Below are 27,573 nucleotides of genomic sequence, written 5' to 3'. Positions count from 1 at the left end.
AAGAACAGCCACTTCACTGTACTGTGTGTGAACAATGTAAAATAACGGGCATTATTTAATACAGTTTGTGCACCAACGGCTAACTTGGTGTGTGCACCAACATAGACTTTAAAGATAATTATTGAAATATGTTAACAACGGACAATATTTTAAAATCAAATGGCGGCCATGTATATACAGCATGTAAACATAGCCTTAAGTTATAGGAGCATCTCCTGAGATTAGCTTTATCTTGTGTAAGAGCTCACTCACGTTATGATTGTGCCTTTTGATTATGTGTATATGTCAGCAATCAAAATGGGATGCTCATGTATACTAATGTAGACAGGCACCTCCTTCATTAATTTCAGTAGTCTAAATAAAAGTTGGCTATGGCACAAAATTTGGGTCATTTACTACACATATTCATCTTTTGTCTCAAAAGCTTCCATTGCTCATATACGTTGGCATGCCATTTTGGCAGGTTTCTCATGTGTTTGTGCGTCAGAAGGCAGAATGTGGTGTGAACCCACCAAAGAATCTATACTGAATAAACATGCAAAGTAGCAGTAGACCTTGTTACCTTCCCAACCTTTCCACGTGCTTATAGCGACTTTGCCCATGCTGAGGCAGTGGCCCTGTAGCAAACATTACACCTCCTTCATTTTTACATCGGCACACCAGATTGTGTTTTTTGGACAGCTCAGACCTATGTTCCTTGAAAGTTGCAAAGCAAGAAGTTTTAGAAATAAAAATGACATCCTAAACCTTTAATATTGGGTATAGGGCCAGTTTCACTGTAGAAGCGCTGCGGATACTGATGATACTGTAGATGTTGTAGCATTGTGACCACTCTGCAATATAAAGTGCATTCTAAAGAGTTGGATTATGGTTGATTATATATTTTTTTCCATTATGTGTTCGCAGGTCTCATTGTATATCTAGGTATGATGGTGGGAGCATTCATGTGGGGAGGATTGGCTGACCGAATCGGTAGAAGACAGTGTCTGCTCATCTCCTTATCTGTCAACAGCGTTTTTGCCTTCTTTTCCTCATTTGTACAAGGCTATGGGACATTCCTGTTCTGCAGACTTTTGTCTGGTGTGGGGTAAGATTTCATCTATCTATCTATCTATCTATCTATCTATCTATCTATCTATCTATCTATCTATCTATCTATCTATCTATCTGAGCCCTCAGTATTGCAGAGAGAATGTCTGCTTGTCCAGTATGTCACCCATGCTTTACAGATATTAGAGCGAGTAGTGAAATATTTGAAAATTCAATTCGAGTAGATAGCAATGCTCGACTATTTGATCGAATATCGAATCCCCTTAAAGGGAATGTACCATCAGGCCTGCGCTGAAGCACTGGAGGCAGGCTGACCCACCCCCAGTGGGAGGAAACATCCGCCCCTCTATGACGCCGCTCCTTTAGAATCAATGGAGCTGTATCATAGAGGGGCGGAGGGTTCCTCCCACTGGGGGTGGGTCAGCCTGCCTCCAGTGCTTCAGCGCAGGCCTGATGGTACATTCACTTTAAAGTCTATGGAAAAAAATTCTTGTGACTTGGTGATCGCCAAGTGGTCAAATTTAGGTTTCCAAGTCTACCATGACACCTCAGAAAATGATGCAAACACCTCTGGAATGCAACTGGGACAACAGGGGAAGCATCTAACATGCCAAAGTCAAAGCATTACGCCACTATCACAGCCACTCAACACTACACTCTCAGTATACAGCCGTACACCCTATATATGATTTTTTTTTTTTTAGAAATGCCTTAAGACAACAGGCGTTCCGATGGTTAATGTTACACACACAAAGCAAAACAGAAGTACCAATTTTTTTTTTTTTTTTTGGCACACTCTCAGTATACAGCTGTCCCCAAGTAGAAACACTGCAGCTTATTCCTCACAGTGCACTCCAGTGCACACTGATGTGCTGCTAGTCGGTTTAATAGCTGTATATATGTGTGATCAATCTCTGCTTTCTATAATTTTAGCCCTAACAAGGGATTTTGGGGGTTCCTCCTGCCTAAAATCACCTAACACCTAACTGTCCCTGCTAGACCCTGTCTCACTGTGCAGCTCCAAGTAGCATCTGAAACCAAATCTGAAAACGTACTATTCTTGTACTTTGAAGGTCACGTGGTTTAGCCAGCCAATGAATGTAGATCCTTTTTTTCACTGCTTGTGTGTTCCTAGTTCCTGTCCCACACCCCCTGCATAAGTATTGGTTAAAAAAAAGTGCAAGGAAAGGTGGGAGGGGAATCACATTTTTACTGCCTTTTTGGTCAATCAAAAACAAGTATTTTGAATGGTGTACTATTCGATCGAATACCTACTCGCTCATTTCTAACAGATACAAAATCTTTAACAGGGCTCATGAGCTATTGTATATCATTTTTAGTATTGATATGCCCCACATGCACCAGTGTTGGGTTTACCTGCCACCTCCACACTCCCTACAGCTCCACTCCTGTCTGCATAGGTAAGGGGAGCTTGCAGAGTTTAAAGGGGTACTCCAGCGGGGGGGCACTTTTTTGCTGGGACCGGGGAGGAGGTGGCTGAGGGAAAAGACGTCCACTCACCTCCCTGGTTCCAGCGGCGGGTCCCGCATCGCGCCGCTCCGGTGCCCAGTTCCCGGACGCTTCCTGGTGTCTGACGAGGGCCCGAGACATAACGTCTCAGGTTCGCTCAGCCAGTAAGTGAAGGAGGCGGGATTCGTTTCAAGTCTGCTCAGATCCCGCCTCCTTCACTGACTGGCTGAGCGGACCTGAGCCGTATTGTCTCGGGCCCGCGTCAGACACCAGGAAGCGGGCACCGCAATCGGGCACCGGGCACCGGGGAGGTAAGTGGACGTCTTTTCCTTCTGTCACCTCCCCCCCCGGTCCCAGCAAAAAAGTGCCCCCCCCCCTCGCTGGAGTACCCCTTTAATTTCTAGACACTCACTTATTGAGCACTTCAGATTCCTAGGAAAAATGCCCTTTTATAACTCTGCAATTGGCCATAAGCAAAGACTAAGGGCCACATGTATCATCCGGTGAAGGGATGATTTTTGGCGGAAAGTGCCGATTTGCGTATTTTTTTATACGCAAATGGCTGATTTGCGAATAAAATATTCACAAATCGGCACTTTCCGCCGAGTACGCCAGGCGGGCGAAAAGGGGGCGTGTAGTGGGCGGAGGGCGCGGACTCAGAGTTCGCACGATTTACCATCCGTTCCGCCCAAATATGCGCCGAAAACCTACTCCAGTCCTCAGCTGGCGTAGGCTTTCGGCGGTGCGCACCGGCGCGCACGGGATTTATGTAGAGGCAATCCCCCTCTACATAAACCTCCGTAGCGCCGGAGCTGCGGGGGCATTTTTAAGTCCGGCGTAAAAAACGCTGGACTTAATAAATGCCCCCCTCAGAGAACATTCGTTTATCTTCCTATCGCCTATCTGCCTGTGTTTGGAGACAGATTTCTTTAAATATTGCAGTATTCTGACCCCTGTCTATTACTGTCTACAGGGCTGTATAAGAACTTATTTTTTGTGTTGTGATGTTTAGTTTTTATTAGTATCATTTTGATTTGTTTATTTTAGTAACTGTTATTTTTATTACATTTTTTACTTTACAAAGAATTACAAAGAAAATATACATAAAAATACGTAACATTTGAATAATGTCTTGACTGTTTTAGACCATTATTGAAATGAAGTGCTGCAATGTAATAATATGCTACAATATAAGTGGAAGAGTGCAATATAACAGTTGCCAAGTAACATATTCTTGTTATTAGATTAGAACTTTTTAAAAGTTTGGTTCAGTAGGTTCTCCGAACTTTCCTCTAAAGTTTGGTTTTGACCGAATTGAACCTTAAACAAATCACATTAAAACAGCTAAATGATTGCTGCTACAATAGTGGGACTATAGGGGCTCAAAAAACTCCTCATAATCACGTTTTTTCACTGCAAAAAAGCAAGTTTTAATGTCCTATTGATTTCAGTGGGAGAAACATCCAAAACGCAAGTTTGGAAGCAAGTTTGAAAATGAAGTGACATTTCACTTCATATGAGCATTTGTGCATCTAAAAATCCTACTGCAGCAAAACCGCACCAGAAAACATCATAAACTGCACCAAAAAGTGTGACCAAACCCTTAAAGAGTACTACAGCAGGAATCAGTAAGTAGTTGTAAGAGTGGTCTCAGTGACCAAAAACAGACCAGCTTAAGATTTATTTAGACCTTGCCCTGTAACAGGTTTGGCAGCATTAGCCACAGTGTAAGTAACCCCACAGGGCATAGGACAGAAAGTTGAAGGTGGTGACACCAGCAGCATTGTCTTGGAGCCAGTAGGACCTAGAACAGCTAGTTGACAGTGGAAGCGGTAGTAGCACTCTTTTGGACCTAGCAGAGCCTAGAACAGTCAGTTGTGCTACTGCCAGTTGACGTTAGAAGCTGCAATAGCAGAAGCAACACTCTTTACGACCCAGTAGGGCCTAGAACAGCCAGTTGATGAATACCACTGATTGATGGCTATGAGTTTGATTACTAGTAGTGTGGAGCTTGAACTCTGTGTTAATCAATCCAGGACTGCAGGCTGACTGGTCAAACATTACCGCTGGATCTTACAGGTAGCTGCACCCTATTGCATATTAATTGGGATGTTGACTGTGATACCATTGGGAGAAGCTATGCATTTTGAGATTTAAGAACTTGGGAACGCTTTGTGGGACATTTAACCTTTTCACATTAAAGGAAACACTTCAACAAGCCATGACCATGTGTTATCATCCTGCTGGTAAACAGGTTAAGGTGGGGGAAGGGGGAGGGAAAGAAGACTAAACTATGTACAGAAAGAGCAGCAGTAAATAAATCACTGTAAGAATCCTGGTCGGGCTACCATAAAAAGGGCTACCATGAGAGGAGAGGAAAAGGTGACACAATTTCCATAGCCTATGACACATTGAGTGTAGTGAAAACAAATAGTTAAAGAGGCACAAAGAGGCACAATGAGGATCGAAATCTATCTGTGTATAAAGCAATTAGCTGTATATAAAACAATAAACGTTTAGTAAAACAATACAATTAGAATATAGAGCTAAATACAAAAGCATTTGGCTGGTGAAGAACCAGCTTTAAAGTGACACTGTCACCCCCTTTTTGCATTCAGACTTCTCTACACAGGTGTAAAGGGTATATTTAGCAGTTTTCATACCTTATTTTATATCATATGTCATGGTGCTTGTTCAAGTAAAAAGTGATCTTTTATCAACTGCCCCGCCCCCTCAATGCCTATTGATATAGACCAACCTAAAGGGGGGGTGGCCTAGACCTTTAGGCCAGCCTGTTCCAATGGTCAGCGAGGGGGTGGGGCATATGCGCATATGACATCATGGGGGCGGGATCAATGGTGGCGCTCTGGGTGGGGCTAAGGGGCCCTGTTACTGTGAAGCCCTGCCCACTAAGCACATTCTGCAGTTGAAAAAAGATCACTTTTTACTTGAACAAGCAGCATAACGTATGATATAAAATAAGGTATGAATACTGCTAAATTTACCTTTTACACCTGTGTAGAGAAGTCAGAATGCAAAAAGGGGGTGACAGTGTCACTTTAAGCAATAAGAAATCTTGTAGTGAACATTGCAATCAAGTGGAAAGATAATACCCAGGTGTGCAAAGTCACCTCTTTCATCACCAGTCTTTCTTCTCATGTGGAGATTTAGATTTCAGTCACACCAACTAGGTGCCTGGATCTTGTAAGGGGGGAATATGGTGGAACTGGTAACCAAGAGGAAATTGATTTGGGGTCAACATCCAGTTTGGCCCAAGCCTTTTCCAGATTCTTTGGGGGTATTAATGTGATTATCTTCCCATGAACTGTGATCCCCAGTCCAAAGGGGTAAAGCCATCAGAACTGTATACCTTTAGTGCGCAATGCCTAAACAAAGGCTTCAGAAGCCAGTGCTTGTAGAGTGTGGAGGCAGCAATATTCTGGAAAATTTGGTAGGAGACATTCTTCACCGAGAATGGCGCTTGCTCTCTTGCTGCTTTTAGGATGCCCACAGTGTCTGGATGTGCCAGTAGGCCACAAATTATGTCCTGTGGCGGGTCCCCTTGGTCCAGTTTAGCTTTGAGGGCTCTATGGATCCATTCAATTTGAATGGAAGCTGCTTTAACTTATTCCAGCAGAGAGGAGAAAATGGTGTTGGCAAGCACTGGTAGTGCCTCATGGCGTAGGACAAAGGAACACCTCACAGATGGATCTGCTGGACATCTGTGAGTAGGTCTAAAATTTCTTTGGAAATGGGTGCCATTAGTTTTCTCATAAAACTTTTAGAATCTTGGCCTGCATCCTCACTGGCTTCTGAGAAGTCTGCCATGCTCTCATTATCTGTTGCCATATGCTTTTTCCCTGTTGTTGATACTCTAGGGCTACTGGGGGTGGTAGTCACCATGTCAGATTGTGTGTTGTGCAGACAAGGGGTCTCTAGGGTCTCCTTCTCCTTCTCCTTACTGTCTCTCCCCATTCTAAAGTCACTGTGCCAAGAAGAACATATAAATCTCAGCACCTGCCAAGAAACACATTATAATGCATCTTACTTCATGTGTGGCCAGACTCAATCCCCGAGCTAGGGTTTCAGGAGAGAGAGCGAACAGTTCTACATAGAGGAAGGGGTTGAATAGCTATTGCCTATTATGGAGCTATGTACCGTATACCGACAGTCTTAGGGCTCGTTTACACAGAGCAAAAGCAGCTGAATTTCTGCGCTGAATCAGCGCTGAAATTTCAGCCGTTAAAATAGGTGCAGAGCTAATTTCCATTGGGTTGAATGGAAATTCTGCTCTGCAGTTCACACGGTTCACGCACTGAACATTCCGCGGCTAATCCGCTTTTCGCCAGAACATGCTCATTCTTCCGCTAGCGGAAGCCTATACAAATCAGTGGGGCCTTGATTTTCTGTTTCAACGCGTAATATGCGAGTATTCAGCGCGTAATACAAGCGGAAATTACGCGCTAAATCAGCGTGGAAATAGGGGGGAAAAGGGTGGGGGAATCTCAAGACAACCCAAAGGAGGTGATACCAGGGCCCACAAGAAATAAATGACAATGTCAGCATGCACACAGCATATGACCACAGCAAAAGTTTCCCCCCAAAAAACATACATACATACATACATACAGGGCCGGCTCCAGGTTTTTTCGGGCCCTTGGATGACAGAGCCTTAGCAGGCCCCTCATGCATCCACTATGCACCATCATCCACACACTATGCATAATTACTTAAAATGCCACTAACATTCACAAACACACTGACACTGACTGACAGACACTGATTGACTAATAGACACTGATACACTGAAGCACTGACCGACTGACATTAACACCCAGCACTTACAGCTCAATCTTCTCCCTCTTCCTCTCGGACTGGTCTCCACATTGTAAGGTTGAGGACCTTCAGGTCATGTGATCAGGTCCTTCACCCTTTTCTCTCTCTCTGCAGGTCCTGCTCTGTCTCCTGGGACTTCTGATGTTCAGCCTACTCAGTTCTTCCCTACAGTGAGCAGGCTGAATATTAGAACACCGGGCCCCTCTTCGTCTCTGGGCCCCTAGAGGCGCTGTGGGCCCTGGCACTTGCCCAGGTAAGCCCTGTGCTGACGCCGGCCCTGCATACATACATACATACATACATACATACATACCTCTGAAATTAGTGCATCTCCATCAATTGCAAAGCGGTGATGTTTTGCCATTTCTGGTCAGCTTCTCTCTGCTCAGCTCCTTCTCCTTTGCCAGCTCTGAGGTGATCTGTTCTAGAAAATTCAGGTACCATATAGTCTAGTCTCCAAAGTCTGCAAAATTGTTGTTGGCACCTACCTCTATTACTCAGGGAATACTCGCTGAATTTCAGCGCTAATTAAGCGCAGAATGCATGCGGAATCAGCACGGATTCCTCGAGTATTCCGCGCTGAATTTGTCAAGAGCTGATTACGAGCTGAACACTTTCCTAACAGAATACGCAGGTATTCCACTTATATTCTGCTTAATTCTGCTCGGAATTCAGTGTCAGTTGATTTCAGGCGGAAATATTTCCTCGTGTAATCCGCCCCTTTTGCTCTGTGTGAATGTAGCCTTAGGGTATGTTCACACTGAGTAAAATAGGCATAATTCTGCGGCATAACTCTCCACCTCGGAATTACGCCTACCTCAGTGTGTCATATCATCTCAATATCATCACAGCGGGACACCGAGCACGGCGGGATTCCACGGCGGACATTTCCCCCCTCAACCCCCCACAAGGAAGTAAAGTAAACTAATTCTTACCTAATGACTGTTGACCCCAGGCTTTTCTGTGGCAGCAATTTTGTGACAATGACATTATCAAGGGGGAAACTGGTCTAAGCCCTGTTAGGCCAGCCTCCCTTTGTCAGATGCCTCAGGTTTCTGAGCTCTGATTGGCTGAGCAAGATGTAAGCCATCTAAGTCTATCATGGGAAAGCCCAAACCAGGAGCTGAAGAAAAAATGAAGGCACCAACTGGAGCTTCAGCTTAGTTTTTTTTTTTTTTATCAGTGCCGGAGTTGTCTTTTAAGGCATTTAGTGCTTCCTCTGAAAGACTTGGTAACTGACAGTCCTTCAGGCATTCTTTTATTTTTCTACTACGCAAATCCACGTCCAACGATAAGGTAGAAGTAAGGGTATAAAGTTTAGAGTAGTATTTTACAAATACAGATTATATGTCTTTAGGATGATATTTAATATTCCCGCAGTGGGCCCTTAGAGCCTGAGTAGACTGAGCAGCAGAGTATTCATTAGGTGTACACGCTTGCACGCTAGCATATGTGTTTTCTTTCCTTTCTCATAGAAACATTTGTTTTACCTTATGCAGGGAGAGTTCTTTTTGGTGCTCTCCAGGTCACATATAGTACTTTTTGTCTCTTCAAAATAAAGTAAGCTAACATTTATTATGTTATTGTGTTTTCCCTTAGTCCCATTAGCAGCACAATGATGGGGTGTTCTCCCCCTGTGAGCCCTAGGAATGATAAAGTACAAAAAAAAAAAAAAAAATGAGGGAGGGAGCCTTGTACTGCTAATGGGACTAAAGGGTCCATTCCAACACAGATTTCTCAGCTGTGGGCAGCCACAAACTACCTGCAGTCACCGGCAGGTGCCTTTACACGACAGAAGAAATCTAGTGGGAGTCCGTCGCTTTTTAGTGTGAACATACCCTAACATGGGCCGCCTACACTTGACAACAAAGATTTTGCTTCCTGAAAACTTTGTGTGTTTCTCATGCAATTTAAGCTGCTGTTCATGAAAATGGCATAGAAATTTTCCTATGCTATACCCTTTTTCTAAAATATTTTGTTTGTGTTTTTGTTCCATATTTTTAGGCTCTTCATGTTTTGTTCACAATATATGTACTGTTATGTAATTTATACATAACAGACAAGCAAAGGCACGAGTTTCTTGTGTGGGTGTCCCACTATGGGTGTTACTGTTACATACACCCTTCGCAAAAGTCTGTACTTTTTGTGGTCTTAGTAGTATTAAGATTTGGCCACTAGATGTCACTATATTATGTATCAGTATATGGAAGCTGCACAGCTGAAGGATCGCAAAGGGTTATTGTGTTTATGTGTTACCAGAATCTGTAGACCAGTAGGATTTCTGCTTTTTTCTTTCCTATCACCTCTCCTCCTCTGTTCTTCTATTGCAATCTTTTTACCAAATCACAGCGCACCCTACACGCTGTAGAGAAAGTTAATCCCATGGGTGGGGGAGGAGCAAGAGTCTTCCTTTTGGGACGGTGTGGAGGAAGGACGCAAGCCAGATAGCTTTCCACAGTGGTCCCGTCTGGGCCCTGGCCCTCTGCCAGGTCTCCAAGTAGTCAGTCTTAGCCAGTACTCCGCATGGGTAGGACGCAAGACAGCACACTGTTACCAACCTTCTTACACGTACCGAAACCAACCACTTTGCAGTGTTAAACCTCCCAGGAGAGGACTAGCCAAAAGATAACCTCAACCCACGCTGTGGACAAGGAGAAGTCACAGAGCAGAACAGTATCCATTATAGAGCCACAGAGCCAGGAACTGGTCCGGACAGAGCAGTAGCCTAGGACAGTTGCAGTAGCCTAGGAAATCGGGAACTTGCAGCTCGGGTGTCAGCAGGGAACCCTCAGCATTCCGCTCAACCCAGGTAACAAGGTCTGGGGCCTGTCACCCATTACTACGGCTCTGCCAACACTACTGGGCATAAGGTGGTGTGAAGACTGAAAGCAAAGGTCAATACACAGGCACAGGTGTTCTTCCTCTTCTTCTTCTACAAGTATTCCATTTTATCCTCCCAACATCCCAGCAGAGCACATTACTACATTGGTTGAGACTCTCATGGCATCCTCCTCTCTGCTACGCTACTCTACCTCAGCACAACTCTACTGACATGTCTATCTCCTACACTGCACTTATCCTACAGATCTGGTTGTCCTATGTTCAAATATTTATTGGAACTTTGTCAAGTGTATATTAGAACCTTCTTTATTAACTGCTGCACATTTAGAGTCTGTGATCATTCCTCACCACCTACACAGCATACACACCGCAACCTTGGGAAACTTTCCCTTTCTGTAGGTGGCGGGTCCTACTATCCGGGAGGGTCATTACACCGCTCTGGCCACCTGTGACTACCACACCTGTGACTACATTTGTGACACTATAACAAGGGACCCGGTAGCAAACCAGCAGGACACTGAGCACGGGGGAAAAGGGTACAACTGGCCTTACACACTAAAAGCAGGAGTGCCATCACACCTCTGTGCCCATTAGGCACTGGCGTCACGTGACAACCTATCAAGGTCCGGCTGTATTTCGGCCATCCATCGGAGTGGTATCACACTACAACACCTAGCAAGTGACCGGCCGTCCTCCGATATAACACCTCCTGGGGTACACCAGTGGAATAGTTAGGCCCCGTTCCCATTGAGGAAAGGTAGCGGAATTCCGCGACGGAATTGTCCGCCGCGGAATGCCGTTAGCCTCCCGCTCATAATGGGAGTCTATGGGAGGCGCGCGCTCCTGCCCTGTCCGCGCTGAAGAATGAACATGTTCATTCTTCAGCGCGGACAGGGCAGGAGCGCGCGCCTCCCATAGACTCCCATTATCAGCAGGAGGCTAACGGCATTCCGCGGCGGACAATTCCGTCGCGGAATTCCGCTACCTTTCCTCAGTGGGAACGGAGCCTTAGACTAGGCACACCTAGACATGTCTGGATGCTGCTGCAGAGGTTGTAAAAACTGCTTGCAAAGATTCTGCAATTTATTTTAAATGTACACAGGTATGAACTACTATTTGATCAAATGTCTCGGCAGCAGGGCAACTTCGCCTCTGGCGGAAGATTCTAGTGTCCCTAAGGGGGCTGCAACTGGGCCTATCATTTTAGTAAAGTCAGTCTGACTTAACTAAAATGACAGGGCTGAACAACTCACTAAATCTTTGTTTACGTGGCCCGGTGTGTACAGCAGGGTGGCTGCCTCCCTATTAACAGTATATACTCTCCTTTCTCCCTGTCAAACCCCTGTGCGCTTAGAATGATTAAGTTCAGTACCTCTGTTTGCAATGTAATTGTCACACACAGGTCCTGAATAGTGAGGAGCGAACAGAAAAATGTTTGAGTTGAGCCTCGAACAGTAGTGAAGTTCGGTTCGAAGTTCGAATTCGAACCCCACTAAAGTCAATGGGAGATGTTCAGGTTAATTTTGACACTTATACAGGCGAGGGGAAGCTGGAATTACCATCCAGAAGAGGAAACTGGATACATGGAACAACTTAATGAAGAACATTTGGCTCTAAGAATGCCAAAAAAAATTAAGAGGGTAAAATACTTCATTTAATGATGAGCGAATAGTACGCTATTCGTGCTAGACCGAAACATATGCTTAATTTTAAGTTCATCACTAGTGTTAGATGCATCCAGGCATGCTTCCCCTGCAAACAGCACCCACTGCTTACTGTCATTGTGTGTGTATTATTTGGTCAGACACATTCTACAGTGGTGTGGTTGTCATAGAAACCATGTAAGAGACCCTGTAATTTGAATGTGTACACTTTAAATCCTTTAAAGAGTATCTACCGCCTCTACCGACCTGATTGATCCTGCATGCTAAACAGTGACTTTTTCGACCTAAAAACAAAAATTGATTTTGTGGCCCTTGGGAGTATTCAATTTGCAAAACACAGCAATCACTGAGCTCAAGGAGATCAGTGAAAAAATTCCAAAGAAGTACTCAATCAAGAGTCTCCACTGATGCCCCCAAAATTTTAATATGCAAAAAAAGAGTCCGTGGAGCCTTGGTTGCGAGTCTCAAAACACGGGAATAGCCAGATATAGCCTATCGCCAGGGGGTGCCTCAAGTATTCAAGTTGATTTGATTTAAAAAAAAAAAAAAAATGAAAGATTGAATTGAATTTGATCTTGAACTGAAGTCATTAAATACTCGAGAGAATCATTATACTTAACTCTCTGATTTTCTAAAGGAAATTAATGAAATGGATAGCTGTTACTATGTGTACCTGAAATACAGAAGAGAACTGCAAGAATTTGAAGATGTTCTAAAGCATCACTATGACCATGCTGCATAAGATAAAAAAAACAGCCGATAAAGTGGCCTTTACCGAGCTGCTGGCTTCTGCCTTTGAAACAGCTACAAAATGAAATGAAGGCAGAGGACACCCCTCAATGGGAGATGTCCGGGTTAATTTTGACACCTATATGTAGCAGAAGCTGTAACTGTAGATATTATTGAAAAAATGTGGATCTGCAATGCAGACTGTCAAGAATGGGTTCTGTACCCACTCATGATAAAATTAAACCACAACCCCCTCTGTAAGAAACATCAATACATCTAACAGATGATGAGATTATTTTAACCCATGTACCGGTACTTCATGGATCACTGTCACTTAAGGACCCATGACGTACCGGTACGCGGGTCCTTTAAGAGGGCGCCGCGGCCGGCCGGGTCCCGATCGGGGGAGATAGCCTGCTATAATACATAGCAGGCCATTTCTCCCTGTCGGCATAGGGGGTTGTTAACCCCCCCCATGCCGACGATCGCTGCTATTGGCTGATCAGCCCATAGCGGCGATCGGAACCTTTCCAGGCCATTGGTGACCCGATGACCCGGAAAAAATGGCGGTCAGTGCTGTCCGAGGACTGTAAAAAGTAATGGTGGTCATGGTACCACCAGCCCGATCGCCGTTCACGGCGATCAAAGTCCCCACAAGTAATAAATACCTGCTCTGGACCCCTCAGTTAGGTAGCTGAGGGGTCCAGAGCAGGTATTTGTACATTACTCACCTGTCCCGGGGTCCTGATCGGCGTCTTCCGGGTTCGCGGCATCCTCGTCTTCTCGTCAGGTCTTCGGCTTCTTCCGTGCGGTCCCGTTCGGCTTTTTTCGGCTCCAACGTCGTCTTTTTTCGGATTTTGCGCTCTGCTGCCCTCTAGCGGCTGATAAGTGTAATACACGTATCAGCAGATATAGGGATGTTCAGCATGTAGTAAAAGTTTTTTTTTTTTTTCTATTTTCCGCACCCTATCGCCACTAAGTGAGTGCGCTGCTAATCAGCAACTCCTCCTTTTTGGCGTAGGGTGTTTTTTTTCTTTATCCTACTGCCACGGTCTGCTAATAAGTGCCGCACATAAGTGCGGCATTTATCAGCAACACCATTTTTGGCGTAGTTTTTTTTTATACTTACTGTAAAAAAACACATAAAAAACACTACATTACACCACACTACACTACATTGAATAAAGTTTGACACTACACCACTACATACCCCATATACCAATCCCTATATAAAAGTGGCCCCCGGCGTGTTTTCGGTATCGGACGCATACGTTATTATTGCCTCCGACACCGAAACAGCCAGTGAGGATGAATGGGGGGATCCTTCGTTCCTCCATTCATCCTCATCCTCATCATCCAATGACGTATCTGGGGGTAGCGTAGCGTACGCTGCCCCCCAGACACGTCTTTTCCGCCAGTACCGTCCCAATAAGAGATCACGGTATGGCGTGAAATTCTACAAACTCTGTGAGAGTACCTCAGGGTACACTTACAGATTTAGGGTACGTGCACACTGCGGAATGGCGAAGGATTACCCTTTGTGCATTCCGTAGCTGGCACCCACCGGCCCACCCACCATGTTATGCACGGGCGGATTCCATCGTCCTTCCAAAGAATGAATACGCTGGATGGAGAGCGGAATCCGCCCGTGCATAGAATGGAGTCTATGACACGGACGGAGACGTGCGCCCGCATCAGTCCGCCAGTGGGTGCCAGCTGCGGAATGCACAAAGGGTTATCCTTCGCCATTCCGCAGTGTGCACGTACCCTTGGAGTGTATGAAGGAAGGGACACCCGAATCCAGCCCCCAGATGCCCCCAGATGCCCCCCATCCTCAGAGTTAGTGGGAAGATCATTTGGGAACTGATCTTCCCACTGCTGGATAAACTTTTATACCAGCACCCCCTCTTCCGGTCCCTCACTGCCTGAGCTACTGTAGCTTGCGGCACGATCCGAAAATATCAGAAGCAGTAATAAAGCCCTAATATTTAGCAGCCATGGAGCGGACCCAGCGCTTCTGGATATGAAGGACCCCGTATCGCACCAGGACAACATTTTCCAGGTGACGTCCCCCACACTGGAAAACAGGAGACTCCAGAAGAAGTGCAGAGCATGGCGTAACAGGGGGATCAGGAAGGACACCATTTTCCAGTGTGACACCTGTCCTGATCACCCCGGCCTCTGCATACTGGATCGCTTCAAGGCGTACCACACTGGAGTTGGAGTTCTACATTATCGTAGAGTTCTACATTATCTAAATTCTGTCCCTTATTCCTATTTCAGGGGTCACGTTGGTCCAGGGATTATTCTGATCGCCATTATGGAGTCGGGAAGGAATTTTTTCCCAGTGATGAGGCTACTGTCGTCTGCCTTACGAGGGTATTTTGCCTTCCTCTGGATCAACACAGGTTGAATTTGATGGACACCTGTCATTTTCAACCTTATAAACTAATAATTGGCCTAATGCCCACAAATAAATTGGAATTGTCCCTTTTCCCCAGCTAAATAGGAATTGGCCGCCATTCCCATTAGAGCATGCCATGATGCAATTACAAAGCCTCTGTGCGGCCAGGACAGTAGAAATCCCCCACAAGTGACCCCATTCTGGAAACTACACCCCATAAGGAATCTAACAAGGGGGGCAGCGGGTATATGGCCCCCTGGTGACGGCCACATTTGGGACGTGAAAATGAAAAAAAATGGTATTTTTTATTTTCACGGCACATGTTCTACATATGTGCCTGTTACCAGTGGGGTTCATATGCTCACTGCACCCCTTGTTAGATTCCGTATGGGGTGTAGTTTCCAGAATGGGGTCACTTGTGGGGGGTTTCTACTGTCATGGCAGCACAGGAGCTTTGTAATTGCGACATGGCCTCCATCCTCCATTTCAGCCTCTAAATGGCGCTCTGTCCCTTTGGTGGCTTGCCCTGTGCCCATATGGCACATTATGTCCACATGTGGGGTATTTTCGTACTCAGGGGAAATTACCCTACACGCTTTGCTTTTATTTTCTTTTTTAACCCCTTGTGAAAATGGAAAAATCAATCAAGGCTAGACCAACATTTAGTGTAATTTTTTTAAAATTTTTACTCTAAATCATTGATCTTGTCTTGATTTTTTTCATTTTCACAAGGGGCTAAAAGATAAAAAAACACAATGTGTAGAGCAATTTCCCCTGAGTACGGAAATACCCCACATGTGGACATAAAGCGCCATGCGTGTGCAGGGTAAGCCTCGAAAGGAAAGGTGCGCCATTTGGTTTGTTGAGGCTGGATTTGGCTGGAATGGATTTCGAGGGGCCATGTTGCATTTAAAAGGCCCCTGTGTTGCAAAGACAGTTGAAACCCCCCACAAGTGACCCCATTATGGAAACTACACCCCTCAAGGAATGTAACAAGGGGTGTAGTGAGCATATGGACCCCACTGGTGATGGGCACAAATGTGGAACCATGTGGCGTGAAAATGAAATATTACATTTTTTACACTATAATGTTGGTCTAGCCTTGAATTTATCATTTTCACAAGGGGTTAAAAGAGAAAAAAAATAAATAAAATGTTTAGAGCAATTTCCCCCGAGTCCGTAAATACACCACATGTGGACATAAAGCGCCATGTGGGTGCAGGGCAAGCCTCCGAAGGTAAGGAGTGCCATTTGGATTTTAGAGGTTGGATTTGGATTGAATGGATGATAAACGCCATGTCGCATTTACAGAGCCCTCGTGCTGCCAAAACACTGGAAACCCCCCACAAGTGACCCCCATTCTGGAAACTACACCCCTCAAGGAATCTAACAAGTGGTGCAATGAAGATATGGACCCCTTGATGACGGGCACATTTGTGCCGTGAAAGTGAAAAAATGAACATTTTCACTTTCACGTCACATTTTTCCACATTTGTGCCCATCACCAGTGGGGTCCATATGCTCACTGCACCCCTTGTTAGAGTCCTTGAGGGGTGTAGTTTCCAGAATGGGGTCACTTGTGGGGGGTTTCCAGTGTCTTGGCAGCACAAGGGCTTTGTAAATGCGACATGGCCCTTGAAATCCATTCCAGTGAAATCCAGCTTCCAAAAGCCAATTGGCGCTCCTTCCCTTTGGAGGCTTGTCCTGCGCCCGCTTGGCACTTTATGTCCACATGTGGGGTATTTTTGTACTCGGGAGAAACTGCGCTACATGTTTTGTGGTTTTTTTTTCCCTTTTATCCCTTTGTGAAAATGAAAAATTGATGGCTAGAACAACGTTTTAGTGTAAAAAATACTTTTGTCTTTTTTCACGCCATATTGTTCGGAAAATCTGTGAAGCACCTGTGGGGTCCAAATGCTCATTGCACCCCTTGTTACATTCCTTGAGGGGTGTAGTTTTCTAAATAGTGTCCCTTTAGGGGTGTTTTTTAGGTTTTGGCACCCCAGAGCCTCTGCCAACCTGAAGTGGTACAGTCAGAAATGACCAAATATAACGGAGCCATTGAAATTCACTAGGCGCTCCTTTATATCTGAGGCTTGTGGTTGCGTCAAATAGCGCAATAGGGCCACATATGGGGTATTTCTATAAACTGCAGAAACGGGGCAATAAATATTGGGGTGCATTTCTCTTGTAATAGGTTTATAATTATGAAAAATATTGGATTACAATAAAATCTCTGCACAGAAAATTAAAATTTTCAAATTTCTTACACACTTAGCTTTTATTTCTGTGACTCCCCTAAAGGGTTAAAACACTTTCTGGATGTGCTTTTGCAGAGTTTTGGGGGTGCAGTTTTTTGAAATGGGGTGCTTTTTGGGGCTTTCTAACATACAGTCCCCTCAAATACACTTTAACTTAGGCTGGGTTCACACTATGTATATTTGAGGCTGTATTTGGTCCTCATGTCAGGTCCTCATAGCAACCAAAACCAGGAGTGGATTGAAAACACAGAAAGGCTCTGTTCATATAATGTTGTAATTGAGTGGATGGCCGCCATATAACAGTAAATAGCTTCCATTATTTCAATACAACAGCCGTTGTTTTAAAATAACAGCACATATTTGCCATTAAATGACGGCCATCCACTCAATTACAACATTATGTGAACAGAGCCTTTCTGTGTTTTCAATCCACTCCTTGTTTTGGTTGCTATACAGCCTCAAATATACAGCCTCAAATATACGTAGTGTGAACATAGTTAACCTGAACAGGTCCCTAAAAATATCTGATTTTGAAATTTTACAGAAAATTTGGAAATTTGCTGCTAATGTTTTAAGCTTTCTATTGTCTAAAAAAAATGAAAGATAGTTTAATAAATGCCGCCAACATAAAGTACACATGTTGCTTATGCTATTTAATATATAATTTATGTGGTATAACCATTTTCTGTATAAGCAGAAAAGTTTTAAAGTTGGAAAAATGCATTTTTTTACAATTTTTCACGCTATTTTGGTTTTTTTCATGAAGATTCGTTATAAGTATCGACTCCAATTTACCAGAAATGTGAAGTACAAGATGTCACGAGAAAACAATATCAGAATCAGCCGGATAGGTAAAAGCATCCCGCAGTTATTAATGAATAAAGTGACACTGGTCAAATTCATAAAATTTGCTCCGGTCCTTAAGGCCATTTTAGGCCCAGTCCTTAAGGGGTTAAAAAAAGTGGATCTGCAATGCTAACATGGTAAAATGGGCTCTGTACCCACTCAGGATAAATTTAACCACCATCTCCTCTGTATGAAACATCAATACATCTAACAGATGAAAAGATTATTCTTTAAAAAAAAAAGTTGTTCTGCAATGCAGACTGTCAAAAATTGGCTTTTTACCCACTGAGGATAAATTGGTACCATTGGTGGCAGCGAGAAGAGCCCAGCAGGGAACACTGAGCTTGTGGTTCAACTAAAGTAGCAGGAGAGAAAGAGGCATTTAAAAAATTTTTGAGGCCTACAAAGAGGATGAGGAGAAAGAGGATGTATGTAATGCGCATCACTTTCATACAGGTGTATTTTTTAAAAATATATTCTGTTAAAACACTTGGAACGCTAACTGTAGGTAGCAGTAGAATCCGATTTTTATAAGCAGCAGGCATAGGAACAACAGACGTAAGATGTAGTGCAGTGGAAATGTGTATTTCACATTTTCAAGAAGACATGCTACAGTTTACTAGTCAGTGACCGGACCAAGAAAATGGTCAGAGATTCACGCTTGATTCATTTTTATAAAGGTAAAACGATCCACATTGTCAGTGGATAGACGGATATGTTTGTCAGTTTTCACCCCGCCAGCTGTGCTGAATGTGCGTTCTGAGATAACACTGGCTGCTGGGCAAGAGAACACTTCTATGGCGTTTCTACAAAGCTCAGGCCATTCATCCAGTTTGGACACCCAGAAGTTGAATGGGTCAAGACCAAGTCCAAAAACGTAGATGTTGAGGTGCAGCACCGTTGTCGCACACCACCTTACCTGGTGCCAAATTGTTAGCACCCAGCCAGTGGTTGGTCTGAGTGCGCAGATCCCTCCATAGCTCTTGACCTGTGTGTTGATGGTCTCCAAGACAAATTAATTTAAGAACGACCTAGTTTCTGTTAGTTCGTGATGCTACCTGTCGAGGTTGGGGATCCTGGCTGTGCACCATCCGGGCGGTTTTGGAGACTGTTGACGGAGACCCAGAGGCATCAGAGGCAGTGTCAGCCACCAGAATTACCCAGTGAGCAGTCAGGGATAAGCAACGACCTTGACCGTGCTTACTGGTCCATGTGTCTGTAGTCAAATGGACCTTGGTGGACACAGATGCAGCCAACACACTTGAGATATTTTCTGCAATGTGCTGGGCCAGTGCAGGGACAGCTTTTCTTGCAAAGAAATGCCTGCTAGGCATCTGATACTGGGGACATGCCAGGGTTAGAACGTGGTGGAAGCACTACCTTGTGTACTACCTCTATCTCCCCTTCCTACACCTGATATTGTTCCACCTATACCACCTCTAGTTCTCACTATGTTCACAAGATATATATGAAATCTTAGATAGAAGATAAAAAAAAAAATCTAAACCAAAATTAGTATGAGGGGAAAGATGTTAAAAAAGAGCCCCCCATCCAACAGATAGATTCAAGACCAAATGTAAGAAAATTATTGTTTTTTATTAAATATATTTTAAAAAAACAAAACACAACAATAATAAAATAGATATAATGGGAGCTGGAGCCTATACAAATTCCCAACAACAGGGTGGTAAGGAGTAAATTACGTTACATGATACACAAGAAAATAAATATAAATCAATAGGTAATTTACATACATGTGTACTGGGCACTGGGCATATATAGGACAAGTAATATAACTCACAGTGGATAAGGGTAAATGGATCACATCAGGAATCTATATACATGTGCCTAGCACATGTAACCACCGCACCACTCACCCGACGTGCAATTCGCATATTGCTTTATCGAGGGATCGAGGGTGATGTCACAAGTACTGAGCTCTCTCTCTTTTTATATCCCATTAGACCAATCAGGTGCCACTGAAGGCTTGTAATTAAAAGCGGTCCTGTGTATCCCCTGCGAAACCGGAAATGATGTCACCGGGTAATTTGTATAACCTCCAGCTCCCATTATATGTATTTTATTATTGTTGATTTTTTTTAAAATATATTTAATAAAGAACAAGAATTTTCTTATATTTGGTCTTTCATCTATCTTTTGGATGGGGGGTTCTTTTTAACATCTTTCGCTTCATACCATTTTTTGTTTTGTTTAAAGAGTGGAGTATGCATATAGACCTTACATATTAGAGCCCTTTATAAGACTCGATAAATCCACATACACAAATCAGATGTACATTTAAATACTGGGTATAAAAGATGTGAAGTATTCCGTATTTTTTTTATGAAGGACAAAGAACGTATGTCAGCTGATAGGAATATCGCTGTTATCACTGCACAAATGCACGTACACAAATGAGATGTACATTTAATCACTGTATAACAGATGTCTACTATTTCGTATTTTTCCTGGCGGACAGAGGACCTTTTTCAGCTTATAGGAATACAGCTGTAATAACTCAAGAAATGCATGTACACAAACGAGATGTACTGTACGTTTAATTAATGTGTAACAGATGTGAGCAGACCAAAATACACTTTTTGGCACTATGTATAAATTGGCAAATCCAATATGCAGCCTGCAGTCCCAAAGATAAGTATTGCTGTGGCTGCAATGATGTCTATGGACAGGAAAATGCTTGTTGCAAATATGCTAGTGTAACCTTAATAAACACCCCACTAATCTCTCTAATCTCAATGCCTATCTCTGCAGGGCCGTATTTGCTACTAGGCACCCGTGTTCCGGTTCCATAGGGCGGAGACCTGCGGGGGGTGGCGCCCGCAGGACACATTTTTTTTGTTATTTTCTTTCTTTTATTTTTTTTTGCTAACCCCCCCTCCGCCACCGCTGACGTCCGTGCCGGGGTGCGGGGTGGATGGATGGGTCGGCCAGCCAGGGTGCCGCTTTGAGGCTGGGGTGAGCTTCCGGCACAGGCATCCTGTCACACAGGCCGGAAGCTCACAGTGCAGCCCCGCGGTGCCTGTGCTTCTCTCCTGGCGGCGTGATGATGACGTCACATCATGTGCGCCGCCAAGCAGAGAAGTTCGGGCATCGAACTCAGTACATGCTGAGTTGTAGTGCCTGCAGCTGTTGTAGTTGGATCCTAGGTGCATTATACACTGGATGCTTTGTGGGAGATCAGAATACATAGATCTGTGGGGGCTCAGTGCAGGGAAGTGACCCCAGAATAGCACTAATAGGTGATGGAACAAAAACATCTCCCCCCTATATCTTATTAGTGATGTTCTGGGGTCACTTCCCTACACTGAGCCCCCACAGATCTATGTATTCTTATATGCCACAAAGCATCCCTTGTATAATGCACCTAGGACCCAACTACAACAGCTGTAGGCACTACAACTCCCAGCATGTACTGACAGTCTGCAGCCCTCAGCATATGCTGGGAGTTTTAGTACAGTGTAGACAGATGTATTGCTGGACCTTCAGGGCTGATGGTTGTCACCCACAGATTGCAGCCACCAGGAGACTCTGCACACAGTGATTTATTTAAGTGTTGTTCACTCAGAGACCACAACTCCCAGCATACCCTGAGAGCTGTATACATGTAGGGTATTCTGAGAGTTTTATTTTGACTGAAAATATAATTCACAAGGGATTTGTCACAGATACAGATTAATCATACCTCCCAACTTTGGCTGAGAGGAAAGAGGGACATGGGCACGCCCCTAACCCCACCCAAAGACACGGCCCTAAACCCCAAGACACGCCCCTAAATCGGTCATTAACGCGACGTTTTAGCGAGTCACGCTTCAAAATGGTGATTGACTCACCGAAACCTCGGGTTTGTGACTATTTGCTGTGCTGCACTATTTGTTAATGCTTTGCACGTTGATGGAATAAACACTTCTTTTGCAATATAGAAGTTGGAGTGTCGTGAAGTATCTGTATGGTATAGACATCTATCTCTGGTCAAGATTTAATTTGCTGGCACCAACATCATGGCTTGTGCTGCTGACATTTGTTGTCTGTCTATCTATCTATCTATCTATCTATCTATCTATCTCCCTCTGATCTATCTATCTATCTATCTATCTATCTATCTATCTATCTATTATCTATCTATCTCCCTCCTATTTATCTCCCTCTGATCTATCTATCTATCTATCTATCTATCTATCTATCTATCTATCTATCTCCTTCCTATCTATCTATCTATCTATCTATCTATCTATCTATCTATCTCCCTTCTATCTATCTATCTATCTATCTCCTATCAATCATCTATCTATCTATCAATCATTTATCTATCTATCTATCAATCATTTATCTATCAATCATTTATCTATCTGATAGATAGATAGATGATAGATAGGAGATAGATAGATAGATAGATAGATAGGAGATAGATAGATAGATAAGAGATAGATAGATAGATAGATAGATAGATAGATAAGAGATATATAGATAGAGATATAGATAGATATAGATAGAGAGATAGATAGATATAGATAGAGATATAGATAGGAGATAGACAGATAGATAGATAGATAGATAGATAGATAGATAGATAGATAGATAGGAGATAGACAGATAGATAGATAGATAGATATAGATAGTGGTAAACTCCACAGCACTCAGGTTCAAGTTGATCAAAAAGGTGAATTTATTTGTGCATAAGTACAGCAATCCAAACGCAACGTTTCGGTGGCTTCACGCCGCCATTTTCAAGCGTGAAGAAAAAATGGCGGCGTGAAGCCACCGAAACGTTGCGTTTGGATTGCTGTACTTATGCACAAATAAATTCACCTTTTTGATCAACTTGAACCTGAGTGCTGTGGAGTTTACCACTATATATATTGTTGGAATCCTTGGTCAGGACCCTCCGCTGGCACCGCCGACATCTACTGCTGTGCTGCTCAATTTGCTTCTTTAGATAGATAGATAGATAGATAGATAGATAGGAGATAGATAGATAGATGTGTACCAGAAAAATAAAAAAGGATACTCACATGGCAGCACAGCAGTGGCTTTCTCCCCAGTAGTGGCTATGTGCACAGCCTCACACACAGCTCCCAGCTCCCGCAGCTCCTATCTCCAGTCCCGTGGCCCCTGCACTTTCTTCACTCCTGTCTGTCCCAGACATGTGACCAGGGGCCTAGCTAATGTCTCCTGGGCCCTGGTGCGAGAGGTCAACTTGGGCCCCCCCCCCCCTTTTCACGACCAAGACCGATATTACCAATAACACCAGCCTATAGGAAGAGAACATTTTATCACCATACATATTACCGCCATACTGTTATTGACCAAATCCTGTACACTGAGACCAATATTACCAGTATATAGGAAGGAAATATTACCGCTACACCACACCCACTACCATCACCACCATATTGTTACTGACCAAATCCATACTGAGACCAATAAAACACAGTACCAGATAAAAGTAACAAATATTACCACCACATACTGACTAACACCACCGCTGCTACTGAATAATCCACTGTACACAGATCACTATCACCTCATCCAGTCATATAGAGGCTGACCCAGCCCTACACAGGCTCTGTACACCATATACATTATAGTGCAGTTATATCAGGTGACTCACAAGGGGCGTCTTCTCTGATCAGAGTCGTTTTAATTTTCTCCTCCATCCGTCCTGGGCCGTTATGAGAACTTCTCCGAGCCACGAATCCACAGAATCTGCCAGACAAACATATTAGGCTCCTCACTCCATTAGGCACCATCCTTATCTCTCTACTAACTGCACATCTGTATTGGTCCCTATATGCCCTCATTTAGTGGGTAGGCTGACACTATGTGATCCCCCTTATAGTATATGCCCCCCTCTGTGTAGCCTCCTTATAGGCCCTCTCCCCCCTTACTTATACCCCCTTATAGATGGCTCCCCTCTCCCCCCTCCTTATAGATGGCTCCCTTTCCCCCCTGCTTACAGATGGCCCCCCACTCCCCCATAGATGGCTTCCCTCTCCCCCCTTCCTTATAGATGACTTCCCTCTCCCTCCCCCTCCCTTATAGATGGCTTCCCTCTCCCCTCTTCTTAGATGGCTTCCCTCTCCCCCCATTATAGATGGCTTCCCTCTCCCTCCCCCCATTATAGATGGCTTCCCTCTCCCCCTTCTTATAGATGGCTTCCCCCCCCCCATTATAGATGGCTTCCCTCTCCCCCCCTCCCCCATTATAGATGGCTTCCCTCTCCCCAGGGGCGGTCTTGGCATTTCTGGGGCCCCAAGCGAAGTTATGTCTGGGCCCCCCCCCCCTCGACACGCGTTCCAAAACAATAGACTGCTGTGTGTTGCCCCCAGTAGTATATACCCCTTGTGCGCTACCGCCAGTAATGTATACTCCTTCTGTGCTGCCCCCAATAGTATATACCCCTTGTGTCCTGCCCCCAGTAGTATATACCCCTTGTTTGCTTCCCCCAGTAGTATATAGACCCCTGTGTGTTCCCCAGTTATATATAGCCCCCCATGTGCTCCCACAGAAGTATATAGACCTCATGTGTGCTGCCCCAGTTGTATATAGACCCCTGTGTGCTGCCCCCAGTTGTATATACCCCTTGTGTGCTCCCTCACTAGTATATAGCCCCCCTGTGTGCTCCCTCAGTGGTATTTAGCCCCCTGTGTGCTCCCCCACTTGGATATAGACCTCCTGTGTGCTCCCCCACTTGGATATAGACCCCTGTGTGCTCCTCCAGTAGTATATAAACCCCCTGTGTGGTTCCCCCAGTAGTATATAGACCCCCTGTGTGCCCCACCAGTATTATATAGACCCCTTGTGTGCTGACCCTGTAGTATACAGACCCCTGTGTGCTCCCCCAGTTATATATAGACCACATGTGTGCCTCACAAGTAGTATATAGACCCCCTGTGTGCCCCACCAGTAGTATATAGACCCCTGTATGCTCCCCCAGTAGTATATAGCCCCCCTGTGTGCTCCCCCACTTGGATATAGACCTCCTGTGTGCTCTCCAAGTTGTATATAGACCCCATTCTGCTGCCCCAAGTAGTATATACAGTAGACCCCCTGTGTGCTGGCCCCAGTAGTATATAGACCCCCTCAGTGAAGCCCAAGTAGTCTATAGCCCCCCTGTGTTCTCCCCCTGTTATATAGCCCCCCTGTGTGCTCCTCTCATTTATATAGACCCCCCCCTGTGTGCTCCTCCCATTTATATAGACCCCCGATGTGCGCTCCCCCAGTTAAACAGACCCCTGTGTGCTCCCCCTCCCATATAGTATATAACACAATAAAACAAACACTTATACTCACCTGGGTCTGGGCGTCTCCTCTTGACTCTTGTGGCCGCAGGAAGGGTTTTCCCTGCGATCACAAGAGGCCGCACTCCCCTTGTCCTGGCGCCGATGCTCCAGTGATGTCACTGGAGCGCCGGCACCACAAGGACAAAGCTGCCACTTGTGACCGCAGGGAAAACCCTTCCTGCGGCCACAAGAGTGGCTGACAGGAAGGGAGCCAATGTCTCCCGCCCTGTCAGTGCTGCTACATGTAACTATGAGCACTCATTACGAGTGCTCATAGTTACAGTTTAGATGGCAGCAGCGAGCGGGGCAGCAGCCCTGTCCAGCGGTCTTTGAGCACAAGAGCGGGGCGTGGGGGCCCCCCTGGATGTTGGGGGCCACAAGCGATCGCTTGGGGTGCTTGGTGCCAAAGACCGCCACTGCCTCTCCCTCCCCCATTATAGATGGCTTCCCTCTCCCCCTTCTTATAGATGGCTTCCCTCTCCCTCCCCCCATTATAGATGGCTTCCCTCTCCCCCTTCTTATAGAGGGCTTCCCTCTCCCTCCCCCCATTATAGATGGCTTCCCTCTCCCCTCTCCCCCTTCTTATAGAGGGCTTCCCTCTTCCCCCTCCCCCATTATAGATGGCTTCCCTCTCCCTCCCCCCATTATAGATGGCTTCCCTCTCCCCCTTCTTATAGATGGCTTCCCTCTCCCCCCCTCCCCCATTATAGATGGCTTCCCTCTCCCCCCCTCCCCATTATAGATGGCCTCCCTCTCCCCCCCTCCCCCATTATAGATGGCTTCCCTCTCCCCCCCCCCCATTATAGATGGCTTCCCTCTCCCTCCCCCCATTATAGATGGCTTCCCTCTCCCCCCCCCCATTATAGATGGCTTCCCTCTCCCTCCCCCCATTATAGATGGCTTCCCTCTCTTTCCCCCCATTATAGATGGCTTCCCCCCCCCATTATAGATGGCTTCCCTCTCCCTCCCCCCATTATAGATGGCTTCCCCCCCCATTATAGATGGCTTCCCTCTCCCTCCCCCCATTATAGATGGCTTCCCTCCCCCCATTATAGATGGCTTCCCTCTCCCTCCCCCCATTATAGATGGCTTCGCTCTCCCCTATTATAGATGGCTTCCCTCTCCCTCCCCCCGTTATAGATGGCTTCCCTCCCCCTCCCCCCATTATAGATGGCTTCCCCCTCCCCCCATTATAGATGGCTTCCCCCTCCCCCCATTATAGATGGCTTCCCTCTCCCTCCCCCATTATAGATGGCTTCCCTCTCCCCCCCCATTATTGATGGCTTTTACTCCCCCCCCCATTATAGATGGCTTCCCTCTCCCCCCCCATTATAGATGGCTTCCCTCTCCCCCATTATAGATGGCTTCCCTCTCCCTCCCCCCATTATAGATGGCTTCCCTCTCCCCCCCCATTATAGATGGCTTCCCTCTCCTTCCCCCCATTATAGATGGCTTCCCTCTCCCTCCCCCCATTATAGATGGCTTCCCTTTCCCCCCCATTATAGATGGCTTCCACCCCCCCCCCATTATAGATGGCTTCCCTCTCCCCCATTATAGATAGCTTCCCTCCCTCTCCCCCCCCATTATAGATGGCTTCCCTCTCCCCTATTATAGATGGCTTCCCTCTCCCTCCCCCCGTTATAGATGGCTTCCCTCCCCCTCCCCCCATTATAGATGGCTTCCCCCTCCCCCCATTATAGATGGCTTCCCTCTCCCTCCCCCCATTATAGATGGCTTCCCTCTCCCTCCCCCCATTATAGATGGCTTCCCTCCCCCTCCCCCCATTATAGATGGCTTCCCCCTCCCCCCATTATAGATGGCTTCCCTCTCCCTCCCCCCATTATAGATGGCTTCCCTCTCCTCCCTTCTTATAGATTACCCCCCTCCTCTCCTCCCCCTGTGCACAGCAGATAACAAAAAAAAAAACTCACCTGCCATCCGTTCCCACGTCGAACCTCTCGCCTCCTGGTCCGGTCCCCGACTGATGCGCGGCTGCCGGGGGTGTCCCATCCTATCCCCGGCAGCACCACGCATCAGTGAACTCCCTGTACGCCGGGGCTGGGACTTTCGGCACAGGAAGCGTCTCTGACGTGCGCTTCCTGTGCCGGAAGTCAGGGCCCCAGCCGGCATAGGGAGCTTACTGATTCGCCGCGCTGCCGGGGATAGGACGG

General features: G+C 45.5%; 1 protein-coding gene across 2 annotated transcripts in view; it reads left to right on the top strand.

Moving 5' to 3' along the window:
• Positions 1-27,573, top strand: part of SV2A (synaptic vesicle glycoprotein 2A) — a 620,870-nt gene that overhangs the window by 155,063 nt on the left and 438,234 nt on the right. For both annotated transcript variants that reach the window (XM_069950896.1, XM_069950897.1), the window contains exon 3: positions 907-1,087. In XM_069950896.1, coding sequence (XP_069806997.1) covers positions 907-1,087 — 181 coding nt within the window. The remainder of the gene's footprint in view (positions 1-906; positions 1,088-27,573) is intronic.

This window comes from Dendropsophus ebraccatus, chromosome 13 (assembly GCF_027789765.1).
Source record: "Dendropsophus ebraccatus isolate aDenEbr1 chromosome 13, aDenEbr1.pat, whole genome shotgun sequence".
Classification (NCBI taxonomy): Eukaryota; Metazoa; Chordata; class Amphibia; order Anura; family Hylidae; genus Dendropsophus; species Dendropsophus ebraccatus.
Note: the sequence above shows the minus strand (reverse complement) of the source record. Positions and strands in the feature narration are given on the sequence as shown.